The sequence below is a fragment of the Uloborus diversus genome, chromosome 6 (genome assembly GCF_026930045.1).
Source record: "Uloborus diversus isolate 005 chromosome 6, Udiv.v.3.1, whole genome shotgun sequence".
Classification (NCBI taxonomy): Eukaryota; Metazoa; Arthropoda; class Arachnida; order Araneae; family Uloboridae; genus Uloborus; species Uloborus diversus.
Genome location: NC_072736.1, coordinates 109874956 through 109898402, shown reverse-complemented (window position 1 = coordinate 109898402; position 23447 = coordinate 109874956). Strand labels below are relative to the sequence as shown.

Here is a 23447-nt window from a genome sequence, read left to right as displayed (position 1 = left end):
TCGAAATCAAAACCATGCTTTTGATTTTTTTTCTCAATATTTTTCATTAAACTGTGCATATTGTGCTTAAAAACTTTGAACTTCGAAAATTTTGTCTGTTATACAGTAGCTCCCAAAAGTGTTCGTACACTTTGAAATTTTTTAGTAAAACCAAAATAACTCAAAACTGAATTCGAATACAAAGTCCAATATTTTTTCACATCAATCCTATGTCATTCTAAATATAACCCATTGGTTTTTTTAAAAATATTGACGGATCTTCTTTTTGAAATGGGTCAGAAAACGAAGAGACAGAGAAATAACAAGCCACAAAAGTCATCGTACACTCAAATATTTTCGAATAAATTCATGATTAAAATTATCATATGCCGTTTTATTAATATTTTTGCATTGCGTTGACCCTTATAAGTCATTTGGCTTAAATTTTTTGTTTATTTATTCTTTAATATATTGCTTATTACTGTAAAATGGCTGGTATTCGTAAAAAACCGCAAACGCCATTCAAAATTTGAATTTTTTTCCCACAATAGTGGTAAATTGGTTTGAAATGTCACTAAATTAGTTAATTTATTTGTTTGTATAGTAAAGTGCTTGATAAAATGCTTTAAAGAAAGGAATCGAACCGAAAACAAGGTAAGCAAGGTAAGAAAAGGTCAACCGGCAAAGTTGACAAAACGTGATCGTAGATTTAAAGTTAAAAAATTTATGAAAAACACACATTTGAGTTCTGTAAACGTTTCTGCTGAGTCAAATGAAACATTTTGCATTTAATATTCACCTAAAATTGTTCGTCAAGTTCTTTGATTAGCTGGATTAAATGGGACCTCTTCCCGCAGAAATTTTCTTGGTCGTGCGAAAAACAGAAAGCTTACGCTTTTCGCCCCAAAATCAATGATAAATAAGCTAAAAACAGTTTAGAATCATGTCTTACTTACAGATAAAAACTAATTCAACATTTTTGGTTAAATTGTTGGATAACTGTCAGTTAATCAGGACGGTGAAGGTGTTTTAGTGTGAGGGTGCATATCAGCATCAGGACTGGGTAGTTTGTAATTTTTTGATGAAATAATGAATCACGCTGTTCCTTTAAATATTTTAAAAACCAGTTTTGAATTCTTAGCCAAAAATTTGGTTATTGGAAACAACTTTGTTTTTTATCAAGATAACGATAAGAAGCACACGGTTTTCAACGTTTGCGTCTGGTGCCTCTAAACTTGTCCTAAAGTTTAGAAAATACCCCCTTAATCTCCAGATTGTAACTTAATGTAACGTATTTAGAGATATCTGGAGGCTAGATTACGAAAATAGGGCTTTAAAACGAAAATAGAGCTAGAAATAGTAATACTCGAAGTGTGGTAGAACACTTACTCAGAAATTACGCTAAAAAAAGAAAGAAAAAGAATGAAATATGTTCCCAGACGTTTAAAAGGTGTTATGAATACTGTATGCTATTCTACTAATTAATAACTTAATCAAAAGTTAGATTATTCAATAATATATAGACATTTTATAAAGTGTACGAAGACTTTTGTGAGATAAAATTTCCGTCACTTTTCGGTTTTTGATTTTTAAAAAATTAAGTTTTAATATTTTTTAAAAACTTTTCATGCAGTTTTGTTAAAAATTAACCATAGATCTTATAATTAAATATCTATTCCGAAATATTAATTCTAACCAATGCTGCCTTTTTCGTTGAAAGTCGTAGGTGTACGAAGACTTTTGGGAGCCACTGTATGTAAAATATTCGATGGTTTTTAATATTAAAATGTCGAAAATCAAAATTAGCGCGCTAAGTCAAACTTTTGATAATTCGAAGTTTTTTGTCGGTCTTTTTAGATTCGAGTTATCGCGAATCGAATGTTTTTTGTAACTAGAAAATCGCCCGTCAAGGTATGACGGGTGAAAATTGCTTCTACATTTAAACGAAGCCATTGCCTGTTTGGTGATATTTTGATAGTTGAAATTGTTTCCCTAACTCCAGTGGATTAACCCTAAACTCCAGTAAGTAGCGTTCATTGTTGACCATTTTTTCGTTGCTTCATTCCCCTGAAATGACAGTCTTACCAGTAAAAGAGTTAAGTCACCGGATCTAGTTCAGCCTTGCAGCGATAATGCCTTTTCCTGCATGTTAAAAAATGTCAAAACATATTATCAAATTATCATACCGTGGCGCGAGTTTTGTTGTTGAAAATCGCTGGTTACTCGATCATCGGCTATTATATAAATGAGGATTCATTCACAAAATGTGCGCGCACGTTTCATACAGTATAAAAAGTAAAAGCTGTTAATAGCAAGGTAGGTTGGAGCAGAAAATATTTTGTAGCATATAAATGGTTTACAATGTTTCAGGCTGGCACAGATAGAGATTACTTGGAAGTTACAAACGAATTAAATCAGCCGCAGAAAATTTCTTTAGAATGGTGGTAATTTTTAAATGTGATTGCGAAAGATGGTGATTTTCCAGGTTTTTAATTTATTTCTTTGGTAATTAAAGTCCTACTTAGATGACCCCTAGTTTTAAAAAATCATGGTCATGTCACCTTTCGAACGAAAAAGAAGTTTCGAATTCGGTTCGTCTGTTTGGGAGCTACGAGGTCAGAGATAGACATACATACGCCGATACACGTGTCAAACTTAAAACCGCCTTCCTTGGTACGAGGTTAAAAATGACAACTATATATACTCTAACAATTGTATACTAATGTATTTTTTGAATTAAAGAGTAGATTACGTGATAGAAAATAAAATTTATTTAATGATGTTGAACCAAAGGATAATCTTAATCTTGTTTCTACAAGTGAGTTCTTATATGTAATATCATTGAAAAAGAGTGATCTGAAAGTTTTATAATTAGTAGTAGAATGTCACTATGTCTACTTGGCTCTTTTGCAGCACACTACTAATACACCCGTTTTACACATTTTTGAGTGAAATAAGCATTTCAACTCCAGTTTTTTTACCAGTTGTTTTGGAGTAAAAATGCTCAGTCGAATCATAAAACGAAACATAGTGTAAAGAACATTACTATTTGTCATAAAAAATTTGCCTAATTCTTGTTTGCTGTATATTCAACTCATTTTGGACTTCCCACGAAGATACCACTGCACAGTAAGTAATTTGCAGATTAAAATTCATAAATTGGTACGAATGGTGGATCACGTTTGTAACATCTGCCTAAAAATCCTGCTTTGAGCAAAGGAACGTTCTCTTGTGAGCGAAATTTCAATTTGGCTTCAGTCCCAGATATCTTGTGGTACCATTCCGACTTTGGCGCCAGACGATGTTTGTTCTTTGACACAGTCGGAAATATTTTTTCAGAACTGAATCTTCCTCGGATTTCCAAAGATCTAAAAACTGTTTTAGAATTTGGAGGAAATAACGCACACGGTTTTCCTTCATGTGGATCACACCTTATCAGCAGACATGTTTCTTCACACCACTGATAATAATCCGCGAGAATATTTATCCCGCTAAAAGCTGCAAAATAAAAATCTTCCTGCATATCATCTGCTGTGTATGCAAGTGAACAACAGAATCCACCATGACATGCTTCTACCTTGCCGCTGGGATCTGTTAATTTGACTAGAGTGTAGTTTTCAATTAGAGATTCGAAGCACCTGTAATCTTTATACAAGTTGCTTGCTTCTCCAACAATCTTATCAAAGCAGATATCAGGGAAATTGATCCCTGTTTCATCTTTTATGTTGACAGACGTTTCATCAATGATAATAATAGAGGGTTTAGTATCGACCTTTGCATCTTCCCGTAGTTTTACGTTCGCTATCAAAAGCTTTGATTCACCATCTGGATCATAAGTGTAAACTAATGCACCATCGAATTTGGAATATATGCCACTTCCCAATGATCCTAATCCGGGTGTTTGAGTATTGGCAGCAAAAAAGTTTACTTTATTGGCCAATGCCCATGATTGCTGCCATTCTACAGCATTCAGGGCAAAAACATCATCAAACCAAAATGTTGGGAAAAGAAGTGTATCTATACCTTGCTCTGCCAACATAACGGATTCTTGAAAAACAGAATCAAAGCACACAATCATACCAAATACACCGAAATCGGTCTTGAATGTCACAAATTCAGGCTCCGGTGTGTTCAAAAGTTCCATATAGAGATGTCCCTTATGGTACTTAGCTACTAAGTTTCCTTCTCGATCGAAAGCCACATCTGTGTTGTACATGAATACATCGTCGGAGGGGCATTTTACCGAACATTCTTCAACTTTTTCAGAATCACAGGTGCCTTCACAAGGTTGAATGTCTCCCATATTAGCGACTACATAAATCTTGTTGCTTCTTGCTATGCAGCTAAGAGTGTATAAAATTGTTCGATCTTTTACCTCCTCCACGCATGGGTTGAAAACAATTTTCTTTGGATCAGGTATGTATTCCATGAATTGCCGCATATTATCTCTAGTATCTTTCAATACATAGGGGAATATGCCATATTCATTAAATAGTATTATATCTGTGCCCTGAAAATAAACCAATAGAAATATTTTTAGTTTCTTTTTGCGCTATTTTCAAAATGAACATTATATACATTAATGACCTCTAGTGTCCGAATATTTTTGATCTGAAAACATCTGTTATCCAGAATTTATTTATTTATTGTACCAATTGCTTCGGATAATAGAGGTTCTTAAGTATAACAATAAAGATGTATGAAACTGTATTGAAACAAAAATTAAATTTCCCGGTTCTTTTTGCGGTGGTGTGGAAAAGTTGTTGTTTCTCATTATTGAAATGCTTGCGAAATTTAAGAATTATAGCTTGATGTCTTGTGTTGCCTCAGAGGGCCAAATTGGACTAAAAGTGATTGAATTTCAAAACTTAATAAATAATCCCAGATTTTGTTGATCGGTATGGGGTAGCGTTTATGTTTTAACAACCACAAGCATTTTTTTTTTAATTTTTTTTTTTTAGAATTGTAGGCTATTTTTTTTTCTGCCACCTTATCGACATTGAATTTGGGAAATTTTGAAGCATTTTGTCACCTTTCTGTATTCGCAACTCCAATACACTATAGGGGGCGCTGCAGCCACTGTCTAATGGCGGATGAAAAAGGTAAAACAAACAGATGCCGTAACTTATAACTTGCTTTGAAACTTAATGAATGGCAGTAATATTTCATCGTGCTTGTGGGAAATTTTCTTTTCTATTCCTCTGAAACTACATTACACAATAAACTCTCTGCAGCCTGTTTTCTCCAAAGAAAACACGTGGAACGGAATGTTTTACCTTTTTCTTTAGTATTGTTAATCAGCGCAAGGTAGCGTATTCAGGCTCTGGAATTGCGAATAACTATTTACTGATTGCATAATTCAAACTATTTTCAATAATAATTAAAAAAGGAGATTTCATCAGAAATTTACCACTGGCGAGCAGCAAGTGACCAGTGCAAGCCAGTAATTAATTGACCACTTTTTCCACACAGTAAAAGACTACGCTTCCCCCAACTTTGTAGGTTGATCAGGAACTGGATATCACAATGTCACAATTCTGTCCCTTTGTGACTGTGACTATTGTTAGTGGCAGTGACGTCAATCACTTTGCCATGACATGTTGTATTATCAGGAAGTGGCGGTCATTCAAAAGGAGGTTCACAAACCAGATTTCGAAAATGAAATCTGTAGGTATGACATATTACAAGTTATGTTTGAAATGTATTTAAATTGAATTGAATTAATTATTTAATTCATTTATTTTATTTTTACTTTTATTGAATGAATTATTAATGTACTGTCAAGCCCGCTTAATCGGGTAACGGATAAACGAATACCCCACTTATACCAATAAAACCTAATCGCATAGTCTTGATCAACTTTTGCAAATGTTTTTGCTGAGAAAAGTTTTGAATAAATCTATACATATAATAAAATAAGATGTTTGTGTGTGTGTGTATGTGTGGCGCGCTTCTCGGGAAAACGGTAAGACCTAGAGAGATGAAATTTGGTATACTGGTGCAGTTTTTGCCGAAGATGTGCACCTCGGGCTCGATTTTTGATATTTTTATTAGAAAAAAAGTTATTTAATGTTTTATGCGTTTTTTTGCACTTTTTAGTACTTTTTACCTCACAGACCCCGAACCAATCGCACCACACAAATATTTTTTGTACTATAGTGTAGGAAATTCAATTTTAAATATGATGAATGAAAAAATTTTGAAGATAGAGCAATTTTTGTATTTTTTATAAATTTTTGAAAAAACCTTTATTTTGCATTTTTTTTCTCTTCGTTTAGTTTTTTTCGAAACCCATCCTGTAAAAAGTATTGAGCCCTCAATTCCAAAATTTTAGTTGGTAATAGTAAAAACATTCCGCCCCCTTCAAAAGAAAAAAGTTTTTAAAAATACGCATTTTTTTTTTTTTTTACAATTTTTTAAATGCAGAACACGACGCGACCTTTAAGCATTGCCGGCTGAGTTCGGCACTTCCTCATCACGTGAACTAACTGAAATCGTTTGCTTTCTCTTCACTTTTTAAAAAAAAAATAACCTTCAAAGATTTCATATCTTTATTTTTCCCATATATTTATTTTGCTATATTTATTTTTAGTCAAATATTTGTGCGCATTTTAATTCAATAAAAGTGGTAATTTTTTTTTTATCTTTTGAGTGCTGCTCTTTGCACACTAGGGGAAACATAGAGCCTTTTTTTTTGCGTGCAATTTTAAGTAAATAATTAAAGCCCGCGGTTTTTTGCATGATTTTTGTAGGGTTTGTGGTTAGGTTTGGTAGATAGAGAGATGATATTAAGTCAGTGGGCAAAAAATGTTTTTTTTCTACATAGAAAAGGATTGTTAATTACTATCAGAGGTAGATATGCATGGATCGTATAGATAGCTAGATAGAGAGAAAGAAAGGTGGACAAATATAGAGGTGGATACAATAGATGGAAAGTAAGAAATAGAGGAAATTCAATGGGGGATCAATAGCTTCCTCTCCCCAAACACACAAACACACACCATGACTTTGAAAAAACAATGCTTTCACATAAAAGTGGAAGTGCTTTTTGTTATTTTCCGACAAAATTTGCATAAATAGTATGCCCTTTGTTCCTCCCCTCCCCCACCCTTTAAAAATATTCCAAAGGACATAACTGGAGATAGATCTAGAAAATACTTTATTCAACACAAAATTTATTTAAGCAGCCGCCGATGGCGGCAACCTTGGAGTAAAAAGGCGAATGATAATATTGATGTATAGAGAAAAAGATGGATTAATACCATCGATAAATTTTTTTAAGCAGCCGCCGAAGAAGCCAACATTGGCGTAAAAAGGCAAATGATAATATTGATATATAGAGAAAAACATTGATTAATACCGTTGCTAAGTTGTCTAAGCAGCCGCCGAAGGCGGCAACCCTGGCGCAAAAAGGCGAATTGCGTAAAAAGGCGGTCCAGCTGGTCGCCGCAGGCGGCTAGTTAGAAATAAATTAAGTAAGAACAATAATTAACGTAAAAATATAAAGTAATATTTTTCACCGAAAACAGCCAAGCGAAACAACATTCATATTCCACCAAAACACATCCAATGTTCTACGAAATTTCTTTTGTCTTTGCTATCACAAAAAAAAGTTGATAATTAAATTAAAGAAGACAAAGAAATATAGACATTTTAGACAATAATAAATTGATAAATATGAAATGTAAAACACGGTATACGAGGAGGGGGAAATGAGAGTCAGAAATATGTTCCCAAAAGACCTTGAGCAAGCAATCCACTAATATGAAATTTTTCAGAAAAGGATATTCTGAAAAAAGATACCAAAACAGATTTCATAAATCAAGTTGTAAGTTACTTTTTATAATTTTCATAGGCACTTGTAATATACATACTAATTATTAACTACTTTGTTCTTCATTTAACTTAGTTCAAAATCTTTTTGCCAATAACATTTAATCTTTCCTTTATATCGCTATTAATTGATTATTATTACGTTTTTAGACAAATGTTGTCAATTTTGAAAGGTAAATAAAATTTCTCCGCTTAATAAAATATCCCGCCTAATCGAATAAAATTTCTTGGAACCGACGATATTCAATTAAGCAGGGCCGACAGTATTTATTTTGTTTGAGATTGCCATTTATCATGCTTTCTTCAATTGGGAGCAATAGAAACGTCAATAAGAGCATTGAAAAAAAGGATGCGGGGAGAGATAATCCTATTTAAAAAAAAATCTTCCTCGAATTCTATTTAATCATATTTTATTTCAATTTTTTAAAATCTATTTCTTCATTTTCCGTGCAGTAGGATTCTTGTACACATATAGAAGAGTTAGTAGCTCTGTCGTCAGGGATATAATTAAATAACAATAAAACAATTTTAAACAAAGATGAAAAAAAAAAAAACAATTTTAAACAAAGATGAAAAAAAAACAATTTTAAACAAAGATGAAAAAAAAAAAAAAATCCTGAAGAAAAAAAAATTAAAACCAATGTGTAACATTAGCATTTCTGTTTGATTACAAAATTATAGCAACGATTATTCATTTTTACTATATGAGAAAATAAAAATTGCAACATAATATTAAGCAGAAATCAATTTTCGTATGTATGAATGCAGAGCAGAAAACGTCAATAAGAACTATTGAGTGGTTGGTTGATTCTGTTTGGGTTTTTTGGCGCCTTAATGGGCTATACTGTGCCAAACGATTTTTAAAATTTAGAAAAAGATGTCAAAAATAGTTAAATTCTAGATCAAAAGACGTAAAACTTCTAGAATTAAAAAAAATATAACTTTTGATTAACTTACTTTTTCGGCAGCGACTTTAGCGGCCTTATCGTAAAATCTGAGATTGTTGGTAATAATGGTTTTAGGCTCTTGGGGAAATTCACCTCTTGGTCTGTGCTCAAAAACAGCAGCAGTAAAGTAATCTTTTCCAAATGCTAAAACAGGTAGCAGGATAAAAACTGCACATGGAGTGATTTTACCTGAGAGAGAAGAAAAAGCTTGTTTTAGAACATAAAGTAAAAGATTATTTTCGAAACTTGATTTTACTAAGTTAGAACAACTTTGTATAAACCGCGATGAAGAAATAGATATTAAAAGAGAGCCATCTTTTCAGAGAAATATATTTGAGGTATTTAAAAATATCTACAAATTTAATTTCATTGTCTCATTCTTTTTTCCTTTTAATTATTGTTTATTTAATTTCTGATTTTCCATTTGCAAAACTTGGAGTAGCAATAACGTGTACAAATACACAGACAAATATGCGTTTAGTGCAGTGGCGTAACTAGGGGGTTGGCAGGAGTGGCTCTCGCCAGGGGCACAGCAGCCAGGGGGGCGGCATTTCGATTCATTTAGAAGAAACTTTTTTTTCCAAAAAAAAAGTTATACGTAAAAAAATGTTTTAAAAAATGATTGAAAAAAAAAAAAAAAAACTTGCTAGAAAAAGAGCTAGGGAGAAAAATGATATTATTCTTAATTCTCGAAAAAAGAAAAAAAAGGTGGGGTGGGTTATTTTACCCGTTACGTGAAATTTCATTCCGATTCATCGAGTTAGCTAAAGACTTCTATACAGAATCTGTATACCAGGGAGCGGTGGGGGAGGGCGTTCTGCACCGGATGATTCCTTTTTTTTTTTTTCTGGGAGGCAGTGACATTCTGTTATACATAGTTTGAAGTTTATAGTTTTTCTTGTGCTGAGTATTTATTCTTATAATAATAAATAATGTAAGCATAAAAAAGCCTTTTTTGAACAAATATTGGGAGGCCTTTATTAGGTAACATATGATATTTTTTATTTTGCCTGTATGTAAATGGTCATGTTTTATAATTATTGTTATTTCAGATCATCCATGTTTTTTGTATTTGCTTTGCATTTCTAATTATAACAGAATTTTTTAAATGATTTGATTTTTATTTAAAAAAAAAAGGGGGGGGGGGTTCTTTCTTTCTTTTACTGTTGTGAAAATTATGTTTTTTGTATGTTCCGAAACAACAATCATTTTTAGGACGATATTGGTGATAATTGAATTTATGCATGTTATGCAATGTTGTTTATAAATTGATTATCACCATAAGGACTCAAATTAAAAAATTTAGAGTTACAGATTGGCAAAAAAGGTTCGTTTGAATTTTATTTTGTCTGCATCAGATTTTTTATTTATGTATTTATTTATTTTTTAAAGACATTATTCATAACCTGCCATGCCATTAGTTCACTTTTTCAAAGTAATTTGATGCTTAACAGTAATAGAAGAGAGAAGCAAATTATAAATTATGAGTAAATGAAGTAAAAGTTGATTTTTTTTTTTTGTATTTGAATTTTTGTATTGTGTTTCAAAGTTAAGGATGCGGTATTATCATAACAAAGTAAATGTACTTTTCTTTTTTTCATCAATCGAGGAAATTAATTTAAAAACGTAAGACGTAAGGGAAAAAAAGAAAGAAAGAACGACAAATTGGAATTTTTTAAAAAATACGAAAAAAAAAATCACTTCCAACAAAGAAATAGGGTATAATTTTAAAAAAATAATAATAATCAGCGTTTTCATTAGAATGTTAAAATTTAAAAACTATCTTTTTCAACAGCAAAGGTAAACCTTTTTTTGAAAGAAAACTAATAAAATCAAACTCTTTTAGAAACCTGCTACGCAATAATATGATAAACACATTTAATACATCAACATAAATCCGTGTTTGAAAGCGCTCTTTGTCAATCAAAATGCGTGTAAGAGGGGTAACACCTGATTTAGCCACCTCTACCTTCTACTTTTTATAACTAATGGTATATCAGGACAGCTTTTTGATAATTAAAGGTATTCAGGGCAGAAAAATAAATACGTGAAATTAGGTGCCATAAAGAATGAAAAAAAAATATTTGATTTATCTCACGTTTCAATAGCAAGAATCAAACAGAAAATAAATGGTTAAAACCTTGTATATATATAAGTTGATTTTTTTTTAAATGTGTGTGTGTTTCTCATACAGATCCAGTTTTCGCCGGATCTTCTTCAAATTTGGCACAGAGCTTCTTTGATGCTCAGGAATTGTCATTAGGGAGGTTTTCGCCTTCCTATGGACTATTTTCATCTACACTGCTCAAAACAATTAAAGGATATTAAGGTTTTGGTTTGATATTGCACCTGAAGAACTTTTTAGATGATTGATACATTATTATCGATAGACGTAGTAAACTATGCGAGATAAAAAAATACATTTGTTTGACAAAAAGAAATAACTTTTTTTTATACTTTTGGGTACAAAAGGGAAAAAAAACGCACTAATGTAGGGCTAGGGTATTCTGCTCCACTCCTCCTGAAGAGCTCTTTTCAGTTCTTGGAGAATTTGTGGAGGTGGTAGGCGTCCAAAAACTCTCTGTCTAGAATGTACCAAACTATTGGATTCATATCTGGAGAACACGCTGGTCATTCCATTCGTATGATTCCTTTCTCGAAAGGAAATCATTCACCAAGTAAGAACGATGTGGTCTGCAGTTGTTGTCCATTAACATGAATTCATCTCCAATTGCTGCAGCGTAAGGGACTACAATAGGTCTTAGGATGTCATCCCTACTTCGAAGACTAGGAGGAGGGGGAGAGCATCAGGGTTCATTTGGAATGACATGCAGATCGGTGCGCCCATCAATGGAAATGCCAGCATATACCATCGCACCACCACCAAATCTGACACTTTCGTGCACGAACGCTGGATTGTTTCCAGTGCCACATTCTCTCCAGATGAAAATACGCCATTATTAGAAGAACGGGACTCGTCAGAGAAAAGAATACTGCTTCATTCAATTCTTCCCCAATTCACATGCTCTGTTACCCATTCCCTGCGGCACGACAATGCCTCGCAGTTAATGTGACACACACCATTGGTCGACGAGCATACAGACCTACAGCGTGAAGGCAATTTTGGGCAGTTTGTGTCAAAATTGTGGTGCCAGTACCCGAGTGGCATTCATACTTCGGTGCCTCCGAGGCGTTAAAGCTAAATAATGGTCTTCATTGAGCATTGTTGACCATCTGCGACCTTGTCCTGATCTTCGGCCAACATTTCCAGTCTCTAAAAATAATTTCCATGTCCTAGAAATCGCACTTTGTGAAACTCCAATAGCTTATGCTGCCTCGGCTTGTGTTTGGCTCCCCGCTCCCCTCTCGCCTGCCAACCACTCTAGAAGCTTCTGAGTCCTTTAAATGACTTCGTTGAGACATCGCACTCATCGAAACAACGCGCTTACTGAATGCCGATCATTCTTTTTTGCTTTGTCTTGCAATAAGTTTAGAGCAAAATCTCATTCGCTGCCACTACAATGTCGTCTTTGACGTCAAACTCAAAATTTGCATACTGCAATGCTTGAAATTGAGAAAAATTTGTATTTGTAACTTCCTTCTTTGATTCTCTGCAAAAAAAAAAAAAAAAAAAAAAATTGTCCAATACAATTTTTTGTACAAGATTTACAATGTCCTTAAATTGTTTTGAGCAGTGTATTTATAACCATGGCTGACTTTTTGGAATTTTAACGAAATCCAACGAGGCCAAAATTTGAATTTGTAGTCATGTAATTGCTCTATTCTACACTTTGACGGGAAATTTCAGATTTTTTTTAAATATTTATTTAACCCTGATTGTTGAACAAGCGTCACTTGACACAACTTTTATTTTCGGGGTAGACCGTGCAACGTCGGGCAACACAGATAGAATAAAATAAATAAATAAATCATTCCTTGGCATTTAAATGAGTATATGCATAAAGCAAACACTATTACATTCAGAGATATTTTCAGCGCATCTACGAGCGTATTTTACGCATTGGAAATTGAAAATATACCTCAAAGATTTAATCAAGTGCATTTTCACGTTTTGTATTTTACATAAAAATTTAATATCGTGGAAAATTAACAAAAAAAAAAAAAAAAAGAAAAGAAAAAGAAAAAAAAAAGAGTTTTTGCAAATGTTATATCTGATTATCATTTCTTTTTTAATACTAAACGCCAAACGCTCTAAATATTAAAGAGTCGAAATAATATATATCGTCGCCTCAGAGAACATAGGATATCTTAGTGTTATTTCTGGGATTAGATGTCTTGGTGTTGCTCTGAGGCGACGATATATCTCTTATTTCCCTACCATCTTCTTCATCCTCAAAAAATTAGTTATTTTTTCTTTCAATGGAATTCATCGCTCTTCTGATTTTCACTGTTTTCGTACATTTCCTTCCTCCAGTTTGAATTTTACTCTTCTAAAAAATGTCAAGAAGTATTTTCATACAGCTATAAGTCGGGTCGAACTTAGTTTGTCCAAGAGAGTTAAAAATTAAACGTTGCTTGGTTTAATCATTGCACAACCCAGTTTATATCTAATTTCAATCTTCGCTCATCAATTAACTGCGTGTCTTGATTTGCTTCAGTAGCAGCCAAGATTTTAGCTTTACTTATTTTTTTTTTAAATTATGAGGGTTATTATTTTAAAAAATGTAATTTAGAGACAAAATTCAACTAAAGACGCAAAGGAAAAAAAGAAAAAGAGAGAGAGAAAAAAAAAAAAAAAAAACATTGCTCCTCTGTTTCCTACTACAATTAATTTTCCAATGTGTCTGCTGCAGCTAGTGCAAAATAACTTAATTTCAGAAAGCACCACGTTTTTTGTGCAATGTCTATCTATTTATTACTACTATAATAAATGCTTACACGTAATAGGCAGAAGGTGTGGGGGCAAAGACTATCATTTTAGAAACTGTTCCCCTTGTTCCATAGAAAGAAAATGTATTACTTTTATCTAAATGCTTATACGGGGTGGAAGAAGGGGGTGGGGGCAAAGGCAATATCATTCTAGAAACTTTTCACATGTTCCATGAAAAAAAAAAAAAAAAATCTCCTTCTTTGCACTTATTATGAGAGTGACGCTATTACTTGCAATAAAAGAAAATTTATAATCAGAGAGAATATAAACGCTGAGCTACAAAACTACTGAATTTTTTAGCCAGGGGCGGCATTTCAGCATTTCGTTTGGGGGGTCGAGTTTCTTGAACATGAATTTCCTCAGTATGGTATAAAATACATATTGGTTAACAAGAAGTGAGAATAAAATGGTTTTAGTGTTAAGAATAATTAGGTTTGTTAAGAACAATTAAAATTTTTACGACCGAAGCTTTAAATTTATTTTGTAATAAGTTATCTCACATAACACCTCGGTACTAGTTTTTATTTTTTAGTAAAGTTTTAATCTGCTATTTTTGGAGTCAGGAAGAACAGAAAATTTTGTAACTATCTTTAATCAATAGCCAGTATTTTGCTCTAGTGCCAGTATAGCTAAAGATGAAGATCTTGCTTGCCTCAATGCGCTTTGAAGGTAACCTCCTCACACCCAAAAGTCAAAATTGGTTGACGTTCAGTTCTCCCACAACTTTCTGACTGTGTACTGATGAAGAGGCTTCATTGTAGCCTTGAAATAGCTGTATGATGTATTTTCGTGTTAATTTGTGCTTTATTTACGTTGGTTTTTCAATTTAATCACAAAAGTCATCTTTCAAATGACTGACCTGATTGAAACAGTCAAAAAACAATGAAAGCAAGAAAGTTATGTCAAAAAACACATTTCCTTCCGATTCCTCTCTTTAAAATAACCAAGAAAGCTTTTTTAATTGAGCTAGTATTTATTTCGCGTCATTAAAAAGTATAGTCACAATTCACAAAACAATTCCTCTTCCCTCATGCTATTACTTATACGTGTACTAGTCTTTTTCGTTTTCTATAACCGAGCTACATAATATTGAACTTAAGACCAATGATAAATATATCTCATCAAATCCTGTCTCAATTTCTTGAGAAACTGAATTGATCATTTTTTCAAAATATTGATTTAATATTTTGGCTAAAGCTTCATATGGGTTTTGTCACCTCTTCTACATTGGCATACAGTAAAAACTGCTGTAGAAAGTTCTGTCACAAAGTTCCACACTTGGTTCAAACATGCAAAGTGCGAAATTACTAAAGAGTTTCAATTGTCAATCCAAGAATTAAGATTAGCGGATAAAATTTTTGTGATAGTGTGTAGCACTGTTCAAAAAACGCTCCGCATGAATAAAGAAAACAAAAATTCAAACAACGTCATGCATATTAAAATGACATCAGATTTTCTATCAATGAAAAGGTCGCTTTCCAGTAGGTAATTCTTCCAGGGGGCTTTTATAGATTCAACTCTTGAATACTATCTTGTGTCACTCAGAGATTGTCAAGTAAAGAGCCTCAAGATATATTTGTTGATGTGAACGTATTTTTTTGATGTGGGATGTTTTTCAAAAATAGCATATCTTTACAAAACGTTTCCATGAAAGCATATAACTCATAGAGTTTCTAAAATGTATTTCTAGTACATAGAACCAATGAACACTTACTAGCTAAACTTTAAAATATAATATGAGCATTAAAATTTATGTAAAACTAGCTGTACCCGACGCGCGTTGCTACGCCAACAAAAAAATACATCATTATACTGATTTTCATGACAATCGGTTGAACGGGGCAGAAGTTGCTACTCTGCAGTGCCACCTGGTGGCGAGTGGCTTCAATGAGCATATTATGCACCTTCTCCGTGGAAAAATACATATATATAGCAATTTTCATAATAATCGGTCCAGGTATCAAGTGAAGCCGTGACTATACTCAAATTTTGTACTCACGCAGTTTGCAAGATCAATCAATCGCTAAAAATATCAAATAGAAAAAGTTTTAAATCCCCCCGTTGCATGAAAAGCCATAAAACAATAAAGAAAGAATTTATTTGTTCAAACTCAAGAAAAATGGCAACAGCTAACTTCTTATCAGTGAGATCTTTCACGCGAATTAATTTCTGCAGCCGATAATTTTATTCGTATTTATCCAATGGATTGTGACTTAAATTGGAAAAAAAAAGGAACTATCGATCGGATTTTTTTCAAACTGGTCTATAAACATTCCCAGTACCAAAAATAACAAACGGTGAAAGTTTCAGCCAAATCTGCCGGGTAGTTTTTGAGTTCATGGATAACATACAGACAAACATTTATTTATATATATATATAGATGACATGGAGTTTACGCGTAAAAATTGCGCAGTCTCAATACTGTACGGGCATCTCATATAAGATGCACCATCGTAACATAGAGTACACAATTTTGAAATATTTAACCCATGTGAAGATATTACTTCTTTAGTTAAGGAAAACAATTATTCTACATCAGTTTTTTCTGTTATGAAAATGCAGGCAAAATGCTTGTCATCTAAATTCAATTTACCTATTTTTTATAATTCTTAGTAAAAAATTTGCGGGTACAGCTACCCCCTCTCCCCTCCCTCCTATTTGCCGCCCCTGTGTGCAGTCATATCATAATTTGAGGGAACTTTACTTACCCATGCTTGACAATTGACACTTGCCGCAGCAGAATGACCTTGTGCAGGGAGCACATCATAGACACGAACTATCGTGTCAATCTTTGCACTTAATGATAAAAGTATTGATATGAATGACATTTAAATGAGAAATTGATAACCGGTTAAAATACTCAAATGATCTTGAATTTTTATGTTTTTAGAAGTTCATATTCCTTTAATAGACATTTCAGTTGATAAGCTTGGGGAGCAATGATTCGGCTGACTTAGATTTGTGACTTTTTTTGACTAACTTATTTGCCGCGATTCTCGAGGCACAAATTTGGTTGATGCTGACCTTAAGTTCGAAATTTAGTTTGATATTCGATTTTAAGGAAAGCAGTCTGCAAGGATCTATATCACATTCAGTTTAAGATGATGCTAACAATGTATGTTTTACACATAAATAAAATTTTACAAAAAAAAAAAAAAAGAAGAAGAAAGAAAGAAAGAAAGAAAAAGAAAAAAAAGCTTCTTACCTTAAATCCTCAAACTTCAATTATAGTCATCTTTGAGTTATCTACTTCATGTAGAAATTGGTTGTTCCCCTCCTGAGCGATCAACAATACAGGACTTATAATAATGTCTTATTCCCTTCTAAATTCTGAAATTATTTACCAACAACTTTTTAGTTGGATTTTGCATTAACTTATTAGTTTTTGTAGATACCAAAGAAAGAAGGAAATAATATTTATAATATTTTAGTGGTTAGTTTAGCAACTGGTACATGGAAGGACGTACTAACCGAAATACGCTTAATATATGATAGAATATAGAAATTTCAAATAAAATACAGAGATTGCTTACCTTATGAGTGTAGAAGAGAATAGAAAATACCAAATTGTCGATAATAACTAAAGTAGCTCAATCGAGTAACAGAAACATGTCAATTCTCCACTGAAGAATGGTTTCAGAAATCTGAGCGCCAAACATAAAATCTTTGCTATGTAAAGGAAAAAAGATTTCTAATCCGTGCTGCGATCCCTTCTGCGTGCCATCACGAAAAAGTCACATCACGAATATATAAGTTCTTGTTTAACATGGTGCTATTTAATTCCGTCAGGAAATAAGGGGCTAAACAAGATATGTAGTAAAATTTTTAAAAAACCCCACTTTCATACAAGTAAGATCACTCAATTTATCTATCTCATTTGCACAAGTTAAAGTGTATCCTATTCCTGATATCTATACCCTCTTGAATCGAATTTAAGTTCGCTAAATGTTGGTTTTAGTATATTAGTCGGAATGATAAGTAGAGAAATGTGGGGCAATGTGAAATGTTGAAATGTTAACTCTGCTTTTAGCACCACCAATCTAGTAATATTTTAACTATGTAGTAACACATGTAGTCTATTCTAGTCAAGAAAAGAATACCTCTGAAAATCACAGAATATGATAATACAAGCAATTTTCAAAAATGGATACTCATATAATAAGTGAATTCCAGCGGTAACGGGAGGACAGGTTTACAAAAACAATCGAATTTATGTCTGTGAGCATATTAAAATACATATTTTTATAAAAACTAATGTATAGACTTTTATACACATCATAGTAAGTTGCTAAAAAAGCCAAAGCCAAGAATTTTTTGCTAGTAACTTTTTTTAAAAACCAAATTTAAAAGTCGGTAACAGAAGGATATTTTTGCGTCATGATTTTCACGCTATCATGTTCTCCCCAAAAGTTCAGCCAAACTATAAAAGGGAAAATTCTATAAAAATTAGAGCACGTACGGGAGTGTTCAATCATTACAATTTCACCTTTAGTTTTAAAAAATCCTTATTTTAAGCATATGAATTTTGTATTTGGACAAGAAGTCCAAAACAATTAAACTTGGTAAATTTCAACTGACAAACATTTATTCAGCTAATACAGCAGTCTGAAACAATGATATCTAATGCCTGAGCCAACTCTTACAATTCTGAACTTTTTAAATACTACTCAATAAATTTATCATAATCTATAGAACATTTATCTTCTTTCTCAATAAGCACAAAGATCATTCTCACCTTATTACGCATTCTCAAACAAGATACTTCTATTCCTTCATCTTCTATATGCAGTACCTGTGCAACTTTGCTCTTTTCCATCCGACTAGCAAAACTTGTCCTAACGTTAATGAACCCTTTGGCATATTCTTATGATTTGATGTTTTTAATTCAGCTGTATCTTCACTTTAAACATTATTTATTCACTTTCAAAGTCAGTCTGTTGACATTGATGTGAAATACCATTCATTTTGTTGAAGTATTTACTATATTCAATAACATAACTTGTAACAGTATTCAAATAGCGCATGTGTGTCAGGATGAGAATATATATTTTTGGATCCTTTTTTCTTCATCTTTTTGAAATTTGATCTATGAATTTACTGATCTCTTCGTAGTGCGTTTAACGGTTAAATCAATGCGCTCAACAGTCTTTTCCTGTGACTTGTGGCAGAAAATCTGAAACCAGTTTCAATATTGCATTGTTCCAATATAAATTTCATGTTTTTAAGCAAATGTTTCTGCTTGAACTGGCTTGTCATATCACAAACATAACATACCAAAATGACTTTCACATGCTTAGAAGTTTTTTAGTTTTCATGATTTTCATCACATACAATAAAAGAAATAAAATCACGGAACAGTTTTTAAAAAAATTAAATAAAAGTTAAATTTTTAAATGAAAGCACACGAATTTTTTTTGTACAAATACTACTTATATATGTTTTAAATGTGGCTACTAACTTTAAATAATTGTTTGTTTTGTACTAGCACGGTAAAATTTTACCCTGTACCAGCTTATAGTTAAATGTCCTTCCTCTACCGTATTTGTTTCTCCTTCCGTTACCATTAAAAACTATATAAATTAAATCTATATTAAAATTCTAACTATGCCTCTTTGACAAGAGACATAATTCTGCTTTGCATAAAAAAGTTTCTACACGCAATAGGTTCTTGTTCGGTAACGGACCTTAGTAATGGACCTATTTCATGGTTGAAAAAGCAAAGAATTATAAATTACTTACCAAAAAGTTTAATTAGACATTCAAAAAATAAAAGTTAACCTAAATATTATATGCGGATAACAAGTTTATTAAAATTGCAGTATGTAACAAAAAAGCGATTTTTTGCTCTGTAAAAACACAAAGTGAAAACTTCATTTTGCACTTGGTTTTCTAAAAGTCATCAAACTATTTGAAAAAAAGCAAGTTAAAGTTCAAGAAACTCATTTATTTCTGAAGAGAATGGTATATGGCAAGTTACAGTATATTAATTTTTAAAATTCAAGTGTCTTGTCCCCTTTTTCTTGGAATTGACTAATAGTTTGTTGCAAGTCAAAAATTATTTTTGGTATTATTAAATGATATAAAGTTCTTGTAAATAACGTTTGAAATATTAATTGAAACCTTCTAATATTTGGTGCAGTATTTATTTAGTTAATATTAAGCTTTTTATATTTTAAATAGTTCGTACAATTAGACAAGTACATGCGGGGCAAGGGGATGGGGCAAAGTGAAATAGAGTTAATTTCGTTTAAGTATTCAATCATTTATACAAATCTTTTAAGTATTTTTTATTTATTACTTTATTAATTTACCTTAATTTAGTAATTCAGTTGTTCATTCATTCACTATTTTTTTTTATACATTCACGGTTTTACTCACTCATTAATTTGTCCTCATACATTAATTAATTACTTCATTTAATTATTCGTTTATTTTTTCAGTATCTTTTCATTTATTCATCCAACCTTTTATTTACTGATTTATTTGATCAAAAATATTTTCTATAATCGAATAGAAAATATTTCATTTTTTACTTTGCCTCATAGAAAAAAAAAAGTGAAAATTTTCCACTTTTTTTTAATGAAACTTTTTGCCAAAAATATAAAGTATTATTTCAATGCAAATTTAACAAAAAATACAATTTTCTTTCTTTAGGTACTGTTTTTTCAAAAAAAAAAAAAAAAAATTCCAACTTGTTTATTTTTAAAAAGCTCGCTCATCTTAACTATTTCACTTTGCCCCACATTCCCTTACATCACTCTTCAAGATCGTCAATGATTTCGCGAATCTTTGTCGAATAGCCCTAAATGCAAAAGTCGTTTGGATCATTTAAAGCTGGATATCTTTGCTTGCTATTTCGAGTAGCGAAGAAAGATTGTTTTCCCCGCATTGGCACTGCGCTGGTAGAGTAATAGGTTTTACAGAACTTATTTGTTTCCATTGAGACAGGATTTATCAAAGTGGGTGCCGCGGTATCCTGGGGTACCGTAGAGAGAAGCGAATGGTGTCGTGAAGTATGCACGATTCAATATAATATGTTGCTATGAATGCTGGAAATCTGGTAAATGTTGACATTAGTCGGTGAATCTCAACATCCGTCCACCAAAGACATCGGCGGAAGGCCGAATATTTCTGGTGTCTCCCCGTAAAATTCGGCACTCTTCTTGTTCTTTCACGGTAACATATGTAACAAAAATGGAATAGGGTGCCGTGAAAAAATTCTAAATCCTCAAAGGGTAGCGCGAAATAGAAAAGTTTGGAACCCTGCGTTATGTTAATGGTATGCCTCACAAGTGTCGTTACTCAGTTTGGTTCAAAAAAACTTTAACATGAGAAAACTGATATGATTCGAATTTTCTCCTCATTTTATTCAATACTTGTCTTTTGACCCTTGGCAGTGTCTAATTTGAAATTTTATTCGCTGCTACGATGCCCAAGGGGACTGTTTCAATGCAGAATTTATTCATTAAACTCTAACAAATATTTCACTTGGAGAAAATTATGCAATATTTTACGTCGCTGAAATAGTATTCTTTGGGAGTAGTCTCATCTGTAGCAATGTTAACATCATCTGTGTTGAATCATTTTAAATAGCAAGATGAAATGGTTTTTTGATTGAGCAATATGAGTCATCTATTAAATAAAATTCATTTTTACTGTTGTTTGTTTCATAGCTTTGAATGAATGGCATTTATCCTCTAATAACAGTTATTTATCAATGTATACGTAGTACCTAGAAATGCAAAAATAGATTACGGGACAGAAACTAAAATCTGTTGAACCAACTGATAATACTAATTTTATTAGTACAATATACAATTTAAAATTATGTACACTAAAATAGAATAACATTGAATAGCATTAAATTAGACATGCAATTAAGTCTGATAGTTTATTTACGATAGACAACTGAATGTTGCCATATTGTAACTTTTTTTTTTGATGATGATGCAAATGTTTCTACAACTGTATTTTCAACAGTTTTTAAATTAAAAAAAAAAAGGAAAAGTTCGTATGGAGAATTTTTAAATCAGTCTTAACACTAATAATAAATATTTTTACATTGCATTCACCTTTTTCTGCGTTTTAGAATGTCAGAACACTCAAACAGAGCTGTTATCAAAATTGGTAATACGGTATGAATGGAGGATCGCGTTTGTAACATCTTCCTAAAAAGCCAGCTTTCAGTAAAGGAACGTTCTCTTGTGAGCGAAACTTTAACTTGGCTTCAGAACCTGAGATCTTGTGTTTCCATTCCGATTTTGGCGCCAAGCGATGCTTATCTTTTGATACTGTTGGATAGATTCTGTCAGACGTGAATCTTCCCCGCAGTTCCAAATAGCGAAACACTGTCTTGGAATTCGGTGGTAGCAACGCACAAGGTTTTTCTTCAAATGGATCACACCTTATCAGAAGACATGTTTCTTCACACCAATGGTAATAACCATAAACATTATTCATCCCACTAAAAGCTGTCAAATAAAAATCTTCCTGCATATCATCAGCTGTATATGTAAGGGAACAACAAAATTCGTTGCTGCAAGCTTCTAATTTTCCACTGGGTTTATCCAGTTTCACAAGTGTATAGTTTTCCATTTGGGACTCGAAGCATCGGTAATCTGTATACAAGTTGCCAGCTGCTCCAACAGCTTTGTCGTAGCATATTTCTGGAAAATTCATTCCTGTTTCTTGTTTTGTATTGATAGATGATTTTCCAATTACAGTAATGGAGGAATTGGTATCTACCTCCGCGCCCTCTCGTAGTTTCACGTTAGCTACCAATAATTTTGATTCACCATCTGGATCATAAGTATACACCAATGCACCATCTGTTTTGGAGAATATACCACTTCCCAATGATCCTAATCCTGGTGTCTGAGTATTAGCAGCGAGAAAGTTTACTTTATTAGCTAAAGCCCACGACTGTTGCCACTCCGGAGAGTTCAGGGGTAAAATGTCATCGAACCAAAAAGTTGGAAACAGAAGTGTATCTATGCCTTGCGCTGCTAACATGACTGATTCGTCAAAAACTGAATCGAAACACACGATCATACCAAATACACCAAAATCTGTTTTAAATGACACAAGCTCAGGTTCTTCTGGGGAATTTAAAAGTTCGAAATATGGATGTCTCTTGTGATACTTAGCCACTAAATTTCCTTCCCGATCGAAAGCCACATCTGTGTTGTACATGAATACTTCATCGGGTGGACATTTTACAGAACATCCTTCAACTTTTTCAGAATCACAGGTGCCTTCACAAGGCTGAATGTCTCCCATTTGTGCTACTACGTACATCTTGTTGTTTCTTGCTAGGCAGCTAAGAGTTTGTAAAATCGGTCGATCTTTAATCTCTTCCACGCATGGGTTGAAAACCTTTTTCTTAGGATCGGGTATGTATTCCATAAATGGGCGCATATTTTTTCTATCATCTTCCTCTATGTAGGGAATTATGCCATATTCATTGAATACAATAATATCTGTGCCCTGAAAGAAACGAAACCAAGAAGTTGTTTTAGTTTCTTATTAGAGTATTAGAGTGTTATTAATATTATTGTTTGCAAGATAAAGAGTGCATTCCAAGAAGGGAAATTCCGACTTCAAGAGCGAACATTTACGGACCGATAGAACCCTTCTAAACAATTAATTTTCGTCACGCAGGGAGTAAATTAAGAAGTAAATTACTAGGCGGCGGTTTTATTTAACGTTTATCAGACAACCATAATCCTTCAAAAAAAGAAAAGAAAGAAAGTGTGCATTTAGCATCACTTTTGTTTTTTTTTTCTCTGTAGTTTTT

The 23447-nt window shown here is 32.6% G+C and overlaps 2 protein-coding genes across 2 annotated transcripts; both read right to left on the bottom strand.

Moving 5' to 3' along the window:
* Positions 1 to 2826: 2826 nt before the first annotated feature.
* On the bottom strand, positions 2827 to 16363 carry LOC129224916 (pantetheinase-like). The gene is made up of 4 exons (XM_054859463.1): positions 16360 to 16363; positions 11935 to 12033; positions 8770 to 8948; positions 2827 to 4489 (listed from the first exon to the last, which is right to left on the bottom strand). The coding sequence occupies exons 1-4, from the start codon at positions 16361 to 16363 to the stop codon at positions 3125 to 3127; spliced, it is 1647 nt and encodes a 548-aa protein (XP_054715438.1). The 3' UTR covers positions 2827 to 3124.
* A 5063-nt stretch (positions 16364 to 21426) lies between these two features.
* LOC129224593 (pantetheinase-like) lies at positions 21427 to 22981 on the bottom strand. The gene has a single exon (XM_054859077.1). The coding sequence runs from the start codon at positions 22946 to 22948 to the stop codon at positions 21770 to 21772; it is 1179 nt and encodes a 392-aa protein (XP_054715052.1). The 5' UTR covers positions 22949 to 22981; the 3' UTR covers positions 21427 to 21769.
* Between the last annotated feature and the right edge of the window lie 466 nt (positions 22982 to 23447).